At 42.4% G+C, this 16,838-nt stretch overlaps 1 protein-coding gene across 3 annotated transcripts in view; it reads right to left on the reverse strand.

Annotated features, from left to right (window-relative positions):
- The window catches only part of LOC118300636 (glucocorticoid receptor), a 58,191-nt gene that overhangs the window by 4,113 nt on the left and 37,240 nt on the right, over positions 1 to 16,838 (reverse strand). For all 3 annotated transcript variants that reach the window (XM_035625211.2, XM_035625212.2, XM_035625213.2), the window contains exons 3-9: positions 15,441 to 15,610; positions 14,329 to 14,355; positions 9,601 to 9,717; positions 6,346 to 6,615; positions 4,650 to 4,794; positions 3,227 to 3,357; positions 384 to 541 (exon numbers count right to left, since the gene is read on the reverse strand). In XM_035625211.2, coding sequence (XP_035481104.2) covers positions 384 to 541; positions 3,227 to 3,357; positions 4,650 to 4,794; positions 6,346 to 6,615; positions 9,601 to 9,717; positions 14,329 to 14,355; positions 15,441 to 15,610 — 1,018 coding nt within the window. The remainder of the gene's footprint in view (positions 1 to 383; positions 542 to 3,226; positions 3,358 to 4,649; positions 4,795 to 6,345; positions 6,616 to 9,600; positions 9,718 to 14,328; positions 14,356 to 15,440; positions 15,611 to 16,838) is intronic.

Consider the following 16,838-nt stretch of genomic DNA (forward strand, 5'->3'; position numbering starts at 1 on the left):
TTCATGTCAATTTTCTTTTTCTTTTTGAATTTGCAAAATGAAATACAGTGGATCTTTACTTCTGCAACAGGAACTTTGCAGAAACGTTGAAACAGACTCGACTGGAAACATAATGCACTTAAAGGGATATCGGAGTTCGTTCTTCTGGGTTTTACACAAAGCACTTTATCCACAAGATATGAAAGAAAAATCCTGGCTGGTATGAAATGGTTGTAAAAGGAAGATACGGTACACTTGGTGTCCACATAGAAAGCTCCAGAGACATGATCGCTTTCAAATCTATAATATGTAGTGGATTCTATTGTGAAACAAAGAAGAGGAAAACCATACATCATGTTTGTATATACTGTATCCGTGTGTGTGTGTGTGTTTGCTTCTCTGACCTCCTGCATGGAGTCCAGCAGCTTAGTTAGCTGGTAGAATCGCTGCCAGTTCTGACTGGCGTTCTCCTCTCTCTTGACGATGGCTTTTCCCAGCTCCTTGATGTACGTCATCCGGATCTCGTCGAACACCGCCTGGCTCTTCAGGCCGTCTTTCGGTACTGAACGCACGAACAAACAAACATAGACGCAAACATCAGATATCCAGAGACACATCGGTGTGCAGGTCAGCTGGCGGTGGCAGGACTGTGACTGTAAAGGACACATATTATGCTTTTCTCCGTTTTTCCCTTTCCTCTAGTGTGTTGAAAGCCCGAGGTAAAGGAGGCTCCTCTCCCCGACAGAAAACACTGCTCCTGAAGCTTCTGAAGCTCCTGAAGCCCCTGAAGCTCCTGAAGCCCCTGAAGCCCCTGAAGCTCCCGAAGCTCCTGAAGCTCCTGAAGCTCCCGAAGCTCCCGAAGCTCCCGAAGCTCCCGAAGCCCCTGAAGCTCCCGAAGCTCCTGAAGCTCCTGAAGCTCCCGAAGCTCCTGAAGCCCCTGAAGCTCCCGAAGCTCCTGAAGCTCCTGAAGCTCCCGAAGCCCCTGAAGCCCCTGAAGCTCCCGAAGCTCCTGAAGCTCCTGAAACGCCTCGTCAGTAGTCTGGCCGATACTTCCATAATATCCGTACTGTCCGTAAACCGCAAGTGCATAACTCAGGAAACTGAAGTTATGTGAGGAAACTGAACATTAAAGCATGTGAACCTTCTAAAGTAATTACCCAAATTAAAATTTGGAACCTGAATATGTCTCCTTTAAAAAAACAAACATTTGCAGTTTCAGTCCTTTCATCCATGGATCCATCCATCCATCCATATTACTTATTCCAGAGTATCGCCAGGCCAACATACAGAGACAAACAACCTTCCACACACACATTTGAACCGACGGGCAATTGAAAGTCTCCACTTAACCTCAGACGCATGTTTGGACCGTGGGAGGATGGAAGCCGGAGAACCCGGACAAAACCCCCCCACAAAGACTCTAGGGATTGCGCTATCTTCAATAGAAATAAAGACTTATAAGTGTCCCCATGTGATATACGTTTGGACTCATGTACTGTGTAATTTGCAAGTAGGCACATTTTTCATATATCTCTTCTCTGCCATCAACAGCTGGTGATGTGAACAGCTGGTTATGCCCTTTACAACCATCTGTCTGAAACTGAAAATCCGTCCGCCTTTTGTTTCTACTTGTCTTCAGTCTGTTCTCGATCCTGTTCCCCCGCCGCAAAAAAAAATAGCACAAGGGATTAAAACTTCATTAAAACTCGCGGGACCCCAACACAGACCCTGAGGAGGAGAAGCCGGGTAAACACACACAGATGCATTTGCACACACGCACCTCCTGACCAGAACGCTGTCGGCAGTGGAAAATATGCATAGCTAAAGGTCACGTCAAATGCTACCGTGCGGTGCCGTGTGTTTGCCTGGATGGGCGTCTTAAGAGGAGCAGTGGATGTTTGGACACGTACCCCCCCCCCCCAAAAAAAATAAATAAAATCATATCATATTCTCTGCATGTAAAGTGCATTTCAAAGACCGCACACTGAGGATCTCCACAGTGCTGGTCACTGGTAAGAGGCTAAAAAAAAAAACCCTCCCACAACTGGATGCAAAAAAACATCAATATACACAACAGTTGTCATGACAACCACGTCAACACATTAAGGATTCCTCGTCAGCCCGCTGCTCGGCACTGAGCCAAGGGAAAGCCACAGCGACTGACCTAGAGATTATCACGAAATACTGTCCCATTTACATAATCAGATAAGTGCTCTCTGGCCTCCACATTATGCATTTCGCAGGTTTGGCGGAGAGACGGATTTTAAAGGAGAAGAAAAACCTACTTTTCTCCGGCCCTGTTCTGCCCTCGAAGCTGGATCTATTTTAGTCGAAAGATACATAATGAAGGTGAGGTTTGCCTTTTGAATTGAACAGCCGTGTGCATTAGGGAGGATTTCGAACCACTCAAACCGATGTTGTTCTAACCTGATAGTATTTCCATCCCTGTGGGGGAACAGATGGAAATAGCTCTCAGGTACGACGAACAAGCAAACCACTGCTCCCTATGGAAATGTCATTTCCTCTGCATAACGAGCAGATCGCCTCTTAAGTGCATCCCTTCCCCTGCTATTCTCGGAGACTGTGTTGAAGGGACGAACGGTCCCCTTCTCCAGTAAAGGGACATTTGCAATTGGGAAAATAGTCAAGATATAGGAATAATTCTTGTTTTCTTTCCTTTTTTCACTGTACTGTGCTATTCTGGGCATTTCAATGGTGGAAATTGCAAAGCTAGAATGGTAAGCCACTGCTTTCATAACTGCGTATTATTTTATCTTTTTAAGAGAGAAAGGAAAGCGAGGGCTGGTTAACGTTTAACTTCTTTTGTGCCCATCGTCAAAATGCCCTTCGGTAATTTGTACATTTTAAAGTGACCCTAGCGAAAACCACTGCCGACAAATCAACGTTAATTTGGACTGAATTTAGAGCACTCAGGAAGCGCAGACCTCCGCTGGGGCTGAGCCATCCCTCTCACGATACTGAAGAATCCTTCAAAAACAACTCCTGGATCCAGTCGTGGGCGATTGGTTTCGGTTTGTCCGTTTGACAGATGGCCGCCCGCAACTGAGTCAGGTTCTGCTAGAGATCTGTCACTGTTTAAAGGAAGACTTGTTTTCTGTCCCTGTTGCTGGCTCACTGTGGGATCCGTTGGGATGCCTACGTCATTCTGTGAGGTCTCGACCTCACTTGAGAGCCTGCGTGTTGTAATCTCGGCGCTGAACAAATACAATTGAACTGAATGCATTACCTGTACTGAGCAGTAAGAGGACCTTCATACACAGGTACTCGTCGTAGGACACTTGCAGTCGGACAAACTCGTTGCAGATCTTCAGCATTTGCTCACACTGGTCGGTCATGAAGGGCAGCTTCATGCGCTCACTGGGGGGCGGGCAAGTAAAAAAAAAAAAAAAAGGGAATGGAGAGAGTAGAGAAAATGTAAAATAGGCGGAAACAAAAACCAAAGAAGAAACAAGAGGAAAACGGAGGGAAGAGAGACATACAAATTAGATTCAAGCTCTTTCATTCATCCCGTTATTCAATCCTCGATAAACAGCCCCAGCAGGGAGGCGCTTCAGCCCTGCAAAATAAAACTGGACTGTGAAATCCGTCCTGATGGATTTTCACACCTCGCGCCCACTGACCCACAGTCCACATTGCTTTCTTCCCTCCAAAATCAATATTGACGCACATTCTCCAGATGTGGAGCCCTGGGTTCATTACCGTCTATTCATTCTGACCGACCTCGGTGCTGCTGGTAATGACCTCTTCACCTTTCATATCTATTTTTGCGGCTCTCTGAGTTTACGTGACATTTGGGAATCGAGTCTTGGCAGCTCAGGTCTCTCTTTCTAAGTATTCCTGAAAAAGGGTTACCAGCTATTTGCACGTGTTCAGGAGCAAGAGTTCAGCGGGTGCGACGCGCCCTTGTCATTAAGCGTGGCGTTTAAGAGAGGAAAAAAGGGCACCGCACTTCAAAAAACGTACAAGTGGACACATCAGACTGGTTGAATAAAATCAAGAGCCATGACCAGTGTTTAGCAAACTGAAGAAATCAAGATATCTGTTAGAAGGGAAATATAATGAACACGTTTTGCTGACATTTTTGTGAATGTTGTTTAATAAATATATATATATATATATATTTATCAAATTAAAGTTCCTGATTTGAACCAATCCTGTTACTTTTATATTGTGTATTATTTGAAGTTCTTGTACAGCTGTTTTACCTATAAAGGAAATTTAAAGCGTTGAGGCATTTGTGAGCTTTGGCTCAGGTTAAACAGAAGAAAGGCGTATTATCCGTATAATTACTCAAAGTGTAGCAAAGAAAAACAAAGAGTCATTTTGGGAAACTGTTCCCGACAACTCAAGTGTCATATTATCATCACTATAAAAACTTTGATGTGATACGCAAGGCCACATGGTAGTTATAGTTGCAGGGGGATTTTCTCTGATTAACAGGAATTTTCGTTTAACTCCAGACAAATAAAATAAAGGACAACACCCGACATCTGGCATGTCGGGGGGTTTGTCTGAAGCACATTTTCAGGCCTCTTCTTCGGGAACGATCTCACTCGTGAGACGAAATTCTCCTGACCCCCAGTCTGGACAGAAGGATGTAGAAGGGACAGCACAAACAAATACTCGACGACTACAGCCACGGTACGTACTTGTTGATGACGAGATCGGGGGCGAAGCAGAGCATGCTGCCGTTGCACTGCTCGTACGACCTCCAACCCAGACTGAAGGACATCAGAAAGAGCCAGGAGCACTGCAGCAAAGTCATTTGGTCGTCCAGGTGCAGGTTGCGGAAACCTGGAAAGGTCAGATGTATCAGATTGAGCCTATTTTAAGCCGAAAAAGTGGTGTGTGGCAGCCACATTGTCTTTAAACAAATAAACATTACATTAAATATTATTTTTTTGTATTTTCTAAATGCAGAGCTTTATTTCTTCATATCTTCATTCCAGGGAGTTTCGGAAGCACGGAAGAGAAGAACAATTTATTGCTCAACACGAAAAACTCTCACAACACAGAACAGGACAGTCCAGTTAAGTCGATGGTCAAACTGGATGTAAATTGCCGTTCACTTGTTTCCCACCTGTCAAAACTTTGAACGTGGGACTGCACATGAAGAGTCCTTTCACATTACAATTGTTTTGAGCCAACGCTGTTATGTAAGGGGGCCCCCCACCCCCACCCCCACCCCCAGAGCTTTTCCTCACTATCATCGCCAGCCGTAGACGATGCACACACAACAAGATCGCAGTCCGATTGGATCACTCACCGTACTGTCACACGGAGAAATCAAAGCAAAAAAAAAAGAAGAAAAAACTGATCATGAATCTTTTGGTTTGACAGTTAGCAACAATTTCAGTGAGCGGAGGAAATCTCCAAGCAAATACTTGGAGCGATTATCAAGTCATGTGCCTTCTTCTCTCACGAGTAGAGACTAGCATGGGCGGTAAAGATGTCAAACTCTTGGTGTCTCAATTTTCTGTGTCATGGAATCTGGGGTAGCCTTCAAACCCTGCGAGGATCTTTTTTTTTTATGTTCATGACGTGAATTGACATCACTTATGACAACAGTAAAATAAAAATCGATCCCTTTATGAATTGAATCCAGAAACATTTGGCTTCTATTCTTTTTCTTGACCTGATAGGAGCCTATGTTTAGCGGGTGAAATAATCCCGGCACTGAAATGAAGAGTTTAAATTTTTTTATTTTTGTTATTTAATTTATTTCCATTGCTTTGAGATGAAAGGGGGAACGTTTCTTGTTGAAAGTTAAGTTGTTGTTTATGTTTCTTTCAAAAAGACATTGAATTTAAATTCCAAGAACTTCACACTTGTCACATGTCATGACCTGGTGTCTGAACATCTGTTGTTTCCTGAACCAGCCCAAACATTGCTTCTCATCTACTGTAGTCCCCAGCTCAACTCAAGAAGAGCCATATCTAAGTTATCTGTTTCCTGAGAGCAAACGTCACACATTTTGAATTATCTCGCTAACTTCACTCGCGGCTACTCGTGTTCTTTACTTTCTACCGAGGAATGATAAGAACGCTGACAAGCAGATGCTCGTTTAACTGGAGGGCAAAAGTGAACGCCTTGCCTTCGTGAACCGAGAGTCCCGTCTGCACAGCCATGTGCAAATGTCCCCGTTTCATTTAAAAGTGATGTAACTTCCTTGACCAACTGCGTGTGTCAGGAATAACAAATGACCGAACATTTGTTTCTTAGTTTGCCACCACGGACCTCTCTCACTTCACTAGACTCAATTTCCGCATGTTAACACTGTCACTTGGGCAGTGGTATTCAACTAAACCGCACCAAATACAACACACGGGAGCTCTTTTTCATTACCTGGCAGCGACTTGGCCCACTTGACCGCAGAGATGACCTGCTGCCCCCCCAGCCTGTTGAGAGTGGTCATGAGCCGAGAGGAGGTGTCGGGCAGGCTGCTGTCGTAACCCGAGTAGATGACCTCTGGCTCGATGGCCTTGAGCACAGACAGCATGGTCGGCACAAGCTGGGGCATCCTGGGGATGACTGGGACCGGCATGTTGCTGGTGGGCTCCGATGACCCGGGGGGCTGGTGCACTTTCATCTTGATCAGCTTCTTGTTTTTCCTCGCTGGGAGGGGGGGGGGGGGGGGGGGGGGGGGGGGACAGAGGAATAGGAAAGGACACATTGAGTGGGGAACCAGTGAGTAGTGACAGTATATTTTTATCAATTTCCTTTAATGTTTACTTTTATACTTTTCAGGCATTAAGCACTAATCGTATATATATATTTTTAAAAGATCCTCAACCTAGGAGGCTGCCCGGAGGTAATAAACTATATGGACAACATGGCTATGGTGAATTAAAAAAAAGAAATAAAATTACCCACAGCCAATGTCTACAAATGTTTTGTGTCATGTCAAATATGCCTGCTAAAGAGCCCAATTATTCCATATTAATTTCCATTTTCCATTATTAAATGTACACATTGAGACTAATCAGGGGGAAGCAAATGTACGGGGCATTTCTTTTTAAAAGGAATCAAGAAATTACTAAAAATATCAAAAGGGAGAGGGGGAAAAAAGAAAAATTCTTCCCTTGTCCAAACACGACCACCGATCACTTCAGCATATCCTCACCTGGTCCGAGCCCTCAGCTATTTTTACACACTGATTAATCCCCTGCACCCCTCGGCCCAGGCCCACCACCTCATACTTTAACACTGACGTAAAACAATTTAAAAGAGCACACCATTCACTGACACTGAATAGTTGGATTAATCGAATGAAAACAAACAAGATAAGTAACAATAACAGTGACATGAACCGGCTCTTATGAGTTTATCTTGCAGCAGCAGTAACGGCAAAAACAATTTTGCTCACAATATGTAGATTATCTGTGAATCATTTTGACATTTTTCTATCCTCAAAATGTGCAAAACATGGCAGGGGTTGAGAGGTTATCATAAAAAAACAACAACAACAAAAACGTGTTTTTCCTAGTCTACCTTTTTTTAATTTCCTCTCCTGGTGTTTCTATGGCAACTAAGAGCCTTTCTGGTGGGAGTTGTCTGCTGATGCATTGACGTCCATCAAATCCCTCTCCCTGCCTTTGTCTGTCCCTCCCGTGTGAAACTACCTTCACCTCTGCCTGACAAACAAACACAGCACCGTTCGGATGTAATCTCACTCTACGATAATTTGTACCAAAGTACTGAAAACAATTTAACGCCACGAGGGAGCATCAGCTGTAATTACACCAGAACCGGGCACTTAGGCAGACGTTGTACCTGACCCGCTGCTTCGCATATTCATCTGCCTCGACCTTGTCACATCTTAACTTTCCTACCGTGTCCTTAACGTTCATCCCTTGACGCAGAGTCAGGCGAAAGACCAACAGGTGTGTGAGAAGATGGTGTACGTCGCCACCACATTGAGAGACGACAGCACACTCGTGCAGATGACCCACACTGCAGCCATGAAATATTGAGGAGACTTTCAAGGTCCAATGAAAAAAAATTGTTTATTGTAGCCCTGTTGTTGTGTAATATATGTGCCCACATGCAACGGTTCCCTCGAGAAGACACATTTTCCACGGAGCTGTGGCCTATTGCGGAGTCGTGACACTATACTAGCCTAGAGGCCATTTATTCAAGAGTGAATAAATGGCCTCTATTTCAGGCTCTCATTTTGTCTTTCTCAAATCAGCAGACTTTGAAACTATCAAAATCACAAATTCAAAACAGATGTTTAAACCGTCCATGTAATCTGTTTTCATCTCTGTCACTGGCACCACTCCAACCAGAAGTTAAAATCACAGATCTCTGAGTAATAAAACCGTAACGATGTTCCTAAGGGCACAGGAACATTACATAAGAGGTAAAAGATTAAGAGACCTTTCCAGGCAAGAATTTCTTTTTTAAATACAGTTAGTAAAAGAGGAGATGTGAGAGAGAATGTTTTTCAGCGATGTATTTGTCATAGAGTGATGAACGCAGAAGGTGGAACTGCAACAGACTGGTTCTCCTCATCCCAGCCCTCTCCTGTCATCATCTATGCTTTGGGGCTGTATTCACAACAACGGTTATGGGTTGGTTCCTATACACGTTTTTTTTTTCCTCCCCCTTTTCTCAGTGTGATCCTTTTATACTGAGATGTCAAATTTTGTATAAGATCATGTTCCCATAATGCTAAATAAGGAATACAAAATAAAATCTACTGTCTCTATCCCACCAACAAAAACCTTTGGCATTATGGAAAAAAAATACGACTTTTAGCAAAAAAAACACAGAGCATATTTGCTATGTTGCTATGACATCTGGGAACAGAAAGTGACTGTTGTGAAAGTGTTAATATATTATTTGGTCCTTAATTAGTGTTTGTCTTCCAAACCAAGTTTATTGCCTTAACTAACCCCTGTTGTAGACTGATATTTCAATAGTTGTACAGTAATTCTACAGTAACTACTACAATACAATTGAGTATCATTTACAAATATCAAATACAAAAAGCTGACTTTATCATCGAAGCAAAGTATCTTTCTGGTGATTCTGCAAGAATTCTACCAGCAGTGCACATGAACACAATGTCAACAGCGCAGGCAGCTATGCACTTACACGCCATGGCTGTTGGAGAGTGGACAACCAGTGAACCGAAAAGAACATGACGGGCGGCAAATAAATTGTTTTTCTGTTTTTGATTGTGTAGGGTTCTTTTTTTCCTGGTTATATATTGTTTGACTCATACTGCTAGAGTGAGATTGCAGTGGATTTGCTCATGTAATTGCATATTTCCAGACTCAACATTTCAAAATAAGTTGGATGGCTAAAAACATCATCATTCTTGGTCTTGACTAAAACATGTCAAGCATTTCCGTCAACTTTAATGTTTGTTTTTCTTGAGACTAAAATGCCATTTTAAGATGATCAAAAAGAAAAATGAAAAAGTGTGACAAGATATTACTACGACTGACATGGGCTTTTTTTAAATCCCTGGACTAAGACAGAGATTAAATCAAATATGTCATATTGCTAAAGGTAAATTCACTTAAACTACCGTTTCCCTTTGACTTTAAAGTCAATGTATGGGTGCCTTTGAATATAGCCTGGTCTGTTTACCTTCCAAGTTCATTCCGGCTTGAAGACATTTCCTGAAGCGGCAGGCTGGACAGTTCTTCCTGCGGATCTTATCTATGATGCAGTCATTCCTCCCTGCACAGAGGTAGTTGTGTTGGCCTGTAAAGAAGAGAGGGAAGAGAAGAAGGGGTGAGAGGGAGACACATTAGCTGGCTAAGTAGGTTTGAGAAGGATTATTCTGAGCAGTATGTATTATGACCACACCAACCATCTTTTGATTCTATAGTAAGCCCAGGGGGAACCTATGACATCCCACTGGTGTTGACGGTTTCACTAGGAACACGTGGCACAATCCATGATTGTGAGCTCTTATCAGCCAAAATAATCAGATAAGGGTCCACATGACCCACATCGTTGCACATTTCACTAGGGAACATGAATGCTTTCTTTTGCTAACCAAGTATAAATACCTTACATAATTGGGATGTGGGCAAATGAACCAGAGAGGAAATTGTAATTATATTAATTCAATTTTCCCGAGAGGCAGCATTAGATATTTGACCAGAGGGAAGGATTTGATGTGTCGACTCCATCAAACATTTTATGGAGAAATGAGTGAATCTCTAAATACTTTCTGACGTCCTTGTCCTGTATGTTTCTCCATCCCAACCTCATTTTTTCCTACTGAAGAAATCCATCTGTCTACCCATCCGTCCATTTCTGCCACTTATCCGGTGGTCTTGGTTGCAGCGGGTTGAGCAAGGCAGCCCTCTCCAATGCAGCAACATTATGCAGCTCCTCCAGGAGTTCTAGTCTGGACCCCCTGCTGATGTCGGAGTCACCCACCCTGTCTCTATCTCTAAGGCTGAACCCAGCCGCTCTACAGAGGAAATCAATTTCAGCCGCATGTACAGTATCTGCTACCTCATCTCATTCTTTGTCACTACTCAACACTCATGATTATAGATGATGGTCAAATCATAGATCCGTTCCAACTCCATCTTTACTACTGTCAACTCATCAGTCCACCAGTTGATCTCCCACTCCATCTTACCCTCACTCCTGAACAATACCCCCAGATGCTTGAAACCCCTTCAGAATCTCAGTCCCAACCTCAAAGTAGCAAACTATAATTTTACGGCAGTGAAGCATGGCCTAAGAGTTGGAGGTGCTGCCTTTCATCCAGGCCACTTCACACTTGGCTGCAACCCAATTCCGTACATGCCGAAGGTCACGGTCTGGTAATGCCAATACAACCACATCATCTGCAAATAGTGGAGGTGCAATTCTGAGGTCAACTCTGAGACATTGTCCTCCCCCCAGCTTTGCCATAAAATCTTGTCCGTGAAGATCAAAAACAGGATTAGTGATGAGGGACAACTTTGACAGAGGCCAATACCCACATTACTTTCACTCCAGTTCAGGGCACTGAATGGCTCATAGTAATGGCCCCAGGAACTCCATATTCCCACAGTACCTTCTTGAATCCCAGGAAGGCTAAACAGTGCGATACCGAGATAATTAAAGCACATCATCTGGTCCCTCTTTTAAAAAAATTGGACCCACCAACCCGGTCTGTCTATATCGTCAAAAACACAGACAAGATATGACAACCAAAAGAGTCCAATGATGGAGCAGTAAGTATCTCGTGGCGAATCTCATCGCACTTTAACAATCCATTTCTATTCATGGTCAATAAAAATTATGCTTGCAATTTTCTGCTCTTACTGTTTGGCAATTCATTACTACAACTATCTCCCAAGTCATTAAAATTTCAAAAGCTCCCGGTACATTAAAACACAAAATGTGATGAACAAGATTAACTGTAATGATTCTTTGGTCGTTTTAAGCCATTCGTCCACCGACGTGTGCATGAACTCGTACATAACAACACCACTAACACTTCTATATCATAGTGAGCTTTGGGAGCCAGCCATGCCTCACATTGGGGCCGCAGCAGAATACTTTGTAGTACAGCCTGGAAGATCTAATTTACATCAACAACAATGTCATTTCAGTTGAAGTAGCCTGGGCCACAATGTAACAGAGTCTTGCTTTGAGCACATACAGTACTTGTGACAGAGCCTGAGGAATGTCACATGAATCTTATTTTTTTTCTAGCATCAACACATTCTCTTCAGAGTCCGGACTGAGACAGAATCAATCTAATGGACACAATTAATAAGTTTAATATCATACCGAGCACGTCATTGCCATTTCTTAGGATTCACAGAGGTTCCATTAAATCCAACTGTCATAATTATCTACCATCACAACTGACTCAATTTATAATTAATTTCCATTTAACTGCATGGATAAAAAGCACTGGCAGCTTTCACCAGACTTCTAGTCACTCATCGGTTACCCAACCTGATAGACGACCCATGCTCCATGCTCTGCAAAAGCAGAGCATGACATGAATAATAGCATGGAGACCCAGTAATGTGTACACTTCTCCTGTTCTTGGGGCTTTGCAGTATACTCTAAACTGATGTGGAGATCACCATAGTGGATGATACAAGAAATACTTCACGTGTTCTGCCTCTGCCAGTTTCCCTGCGACCCTTAATTTATTGTTCACAGATACTGAAAAACGTTTAAGTCAACACCACCTTGACAAAAGCCCGGTATCATAAACATCGCTAATGATCTATGAAATACCATGCGGCTCTTTGAACAAAAGGGGCATTAAATAATACAGCAAATGCCTTGTGATACACTGTCGAAATATTAACCTCAGTAGAGTCGTTTAGTCAACATTATTCATTCTCCTGATTGCTCACAGCGAATTAACCGCCGAGCCTGATACAGCGACCTGAAAACGTGTACTATGAATACCTGCAAACAACGAATCTGGGACATCCAGCAAATGATTAACTCAGAGCAGCACCCAATGTCGATTGTATCTGATCAAGGTGCATCAAACAAGAGCCAGTTTTTGTGCTGTAGTGTATATCTTAAGCAAGTACACATGACATTCATTGTACAGATTAATTTAAACAAGCAGTGTTTCAGTTCCTTACGGTTCAATTCTATTTATATATACTAGTTATGTCAATATTAGAGTAGCTGCAAAACAATATAATATAATATTATATTATATTGACATTTGTCAAAAGATCACAGACAGAACCGTCTTTGAAACTCAAAAATAATTACTTTCCATGCAGACTGGAAATTAATCTGCAGGGCTGGTGGTGTGACAGCAAGATCGCAGCTTCGGGGCTGCCAGCTGCAGCCATCACTTATATCACAGGAAGACATAGCAAACAGCCGCGTAAAAAGCCATCTGTGGTGTCAAAAGTGCCAGCTCATTCCCACTGATATTCTTTCTCCCTTTTGTCCGTCGCTGATTTGCTAACAAGGACCTCCTGGCAGCACCTATCAGTGCCGGTTGGCGACAACAAATGTTAGTTATTGAATCTGATTGGCTGGTAATTATAAAGGCAAGCAACGTTTTGTACATGTGAAGATACAACCAGCAAATGTTTGGTGCTGCTTAATAATTTATCAATTCAATTCTAATTATAATTCAATAGAATTCAATAAATAAGAATTCAATAAATAAGAATTTTTTGGGGTAGTAAATCCATTATCTGATGTTCAGCAGCAGCAGATAAATTCTTATCTTCAGCTCAAATACTTATCTTGAAACCTATGGCCCGAATGCTGAGAGCTCTTTATGTATAACCTGGGTCTTACTCTTTGAGTAATTCTATTATAAACTTACAAATTATCAGTTTATAGTAAAAAAAGAAAACACTCACCAAATTTGATGGGTTTGAGTATGACAGATAAATAAAGGATTACAGCTAGAATATGCATATTCTTTTTTATAATTAGTTATTAATACAAATTATATAACTTTATTGGACAACAGTGCCAGGAGAGACAGGAAACATGGTGAGAGAGTAGAATGACATGCCGGCCAGCTGCTTAAGGTAAATGCTTCCATGTGTTTCGTGCTTCGGCTCCGAATATGCATGTTCTGAAAATCCATCTGTGACGATCAGGAAATTGAAATCAAACCATTCCACTCCTCTTCTTCTTGCTCTGTCATGCCGTTAAATGTCATGTGTTCGGAGTAAAAGGGATAAGTTTCAGACTTGTGAGGAAAGAACAGAGCATAAAAGGAAACTGGCATATCACATGAAAACTGTAAGTAACAGCGTAGCTTTCTTGCAACTGCTAAAATGCTGTTATCAGTTGATCAGTCCTGCAGGATGATTCTGATGATATTAGGCAGACATGCAGTAGTAGCCGTAGGATTGCTCGCCTTAGGCGCCAAGGGCACGGCCTACTGTAAGTACAATTATCAGCAGAAGCAGAAAAACATTCAATAAATCACATGAGCAACACAAGAGGGGCAAGAAGAACAACTGAAGGGGTGATTTCTGAAATCACATCTCAGGAGGGTAATGTGGGTCAAATGCAAAGCCATTGGGCTAATCCGTCACAAAAAGTGATTGCAAATATTGGCTCAAACGCCTGCAAGGATTGCGAGGTGGAGAATTCCAAGCAGAAACACCAAAAAAATTTAAAATCACTCACAGGCAATTGACGCTGATTTGAATTACCAAATCAGAACATTTGCAGGCATTAACAGATAGTTGGCAGAAGAGAGTACACAACGCTTGTGTCTAGGCAGATTGGTCATATTTTTTTAGTGCTGCAGGAATACAGGGACATGGGCAAATCATCTTCATCATCATCATCATATTTGCAATTATTATTAACACTATTGTCATTATTAAAAGTGCATTTATTTACCATCTGTGTTTTGTCGTGCTCTCCATCCTTCACCATAAAGACAACGACCAGAGAATAGGAGGGGGGGGGAGAAAAACAAGAACACATCTCAGTGCTACTGTAGGCAGGTCTTTTCAAAAATAAAATGAACACTTCCATTCGAGGGCTGGGAAATGATGTAATTTGATATGCTAGGAAACAGTTGGCAATCACACAACTCTAGAAATTAACAGTAGCAGCTCATATCAAGTGTTTATACGTAAAATTGTACAACCTTCTACATCACTGTTTTGACATATATGTATATCCTAAAAGAATATTAGCCTCAAGTAAATACATTCAAAGTTGCCATTATTAACCACCAGTCAAACTTTAGTCCTGAAATGTTGCACAAGTCAAACGATCCATGTTCACAGCATCAACTTACATTCAGGGTAACGCTTTGCTTTGCCTAGAGTAGGTCTGGTCACTAATTGTATAATTTCTCTAGCAATGTTATGAAGGAAACGGGTTAGGGGTAAAAAAAAGAAGGTTAATACGGGTCACTTCTGTGCATGGAGTACGAGTGCTGGGTCAATAACAAAAAAGAGGGTTTTAGTTACCGCTCACCTCCGAATTACCTGCGCATTGTTTACGAATGTATATACGCAATAATCCGTGACAGAGAGAATCTGATTAGGACTTAAATGTGGTCACATTGCATACGTGCAAAAAGGGGGAAAAAATACTTTTTTGTGGTCTGCGTGCTTTTTAAAGGATCCACACATTCGTAGGCCTCCACCCACACACGTGTTTTCTAATTAGACCTCTTCTCAAGACTATGTGGGTGTGGACCAACTAGGCTCTCCTGTTCATTTTGTGGCACCTGTTTGGGCGTGATGACTTTTTCATCTGTAATCATCTTTGATGGAGTTTTGTGACCTTGTAAATTCCTACCGTGCGTGTAGTTCCACTCATTTTCAATCTCACCTGGTCTAATCAGCCAAATTGATAAAAGAAAAAAATACTTCCTGGATGTGCGCAGGCTTTAAACTTTGTCTCCGCAAAAGAGATTTGAGCAAAGACCGTCATCTGTCATCTGTGTGTCGTGTCGGGAGTGATTGAGCGAGTGAACGCAGATGAGTGAAACCAACCTTCGACGGCCCTCTTGAAGAACACCTTGCAGCTGCCACAGGTTACGACCCCGTAGTGGCATCCCGAGGCCTCGTCTGAACACACCAGACAGATCTTATGGGTCTGCCCACTGGGCTTGGATTGGCCCGGCACTGCGGAGCCGCTGTTCTCCCCAGGTCTGGGCGATGTGCTGGAATGTGTGCGGGGAGAGACAGAGAGAAAATATGTGAAGATGGGTGACCCGCATTGACGTTTGTGACAAATTCAAGGCAGGGAACAGAGGCTTGGTTCATGGGTATATGGGTCCAGTTGAGCCCCAGTGGCATGATGTAAGGACGATGTATGGAAACCATTTGGACACATTCAGTCGCCTAAGGAAAGATGATAAACATTTTCATTGATGTAGACCATGTTTTAAAAATGATTTGTGGAGAAGGGCTTCAATGTGCAGAGCAATGGCAATATTTCTTACAGAATGAAGTGAACTGAAACAAAACATATTGCACAATCTGTTCTTATGAGAAGGAAATAATTGGGGGAGAAAAAATCTATAAAATAGAAATTTGTTTTGCTTCTCATTTTGGATTTTCACATTTGAATGAGTTAAACACAGAAAGTCCAGTTTCCATATCTGAAAAGGCTAAATTGGAGCCATTCTAAGTTACTTTGATTACACATTAGCTTTTAAGACGTAGGATGAGATCTGGATATTTGCTGCTGTTGGCCAAAGTGCTGTGACAACGAGAAAGTTCAGAACATTTCTTTAGCCTTGGTGAGTCGTATATGTATTTGGACAGAACCAAATTATGATGACACAATTACCTACATTTGTCTGTGCTCATGAAGGAATTGCCAAAACTGTGAAAGTTCCAGTTGCTGTAGTGTATATGGGAAGTAACCCAGAGGACCATGCTGATAATTTTTTTCAGACCCTTCATAGAAATGTTGCATGAGAGTGTATTGAGTTACTGTAGCTTGTGGAGCAGAGGCAAGCAGAGGCAAGCCATGACATGACTCCAGCTCTCAAGAAATGAAACCAAGTGAATCATTATCGCTGGTGACGGCGCCTCTGCGCAGTAACCAAGCTCCAAACATGGCTGCAGCAGAGTGTGAACATTTTGGTTCGTTCATGTGACCAAAAATCTGTCAAGTGTTAATAAACATTTTCACTGGTCACACCCGTGCACTTGACATTTAGCAGGTCTGTTTGTCTGTGTGTAAATGTTTAGCGTTATTTCTTTTTCTTCCCCGCCCACATTCAGCCAAAAAACCTGCCCACGCTGCTGCCTCTGACTCGCCCTTTTGACCCTGATGTTCTCCTTTGCAAGTGCGGAAAGGAGAATATCCCACCCAGTGACAGTGCCATCACAACCCTGAAACATACCGTCAACTCAAAGATTTGTCAAGCTCATTCCACC

The sequence above is a fragment of the Scophthalmus maximus genome, chromosome 2 (genome assembly GCF_022379125.1).
Source record: "Scophthalmus maximus strain ysfricsl-2021 chromosome 2, ASM2237912v1, whole genome shotgun sequence".
Taxonomy (NCBI): domain Eukaryota; kingdom Metazoa; phylum Chordata; class Actinopteri; order Pleuronectiformes; family Scophthalmidae; genus Scophthalmus; species Scophthalmus maximus.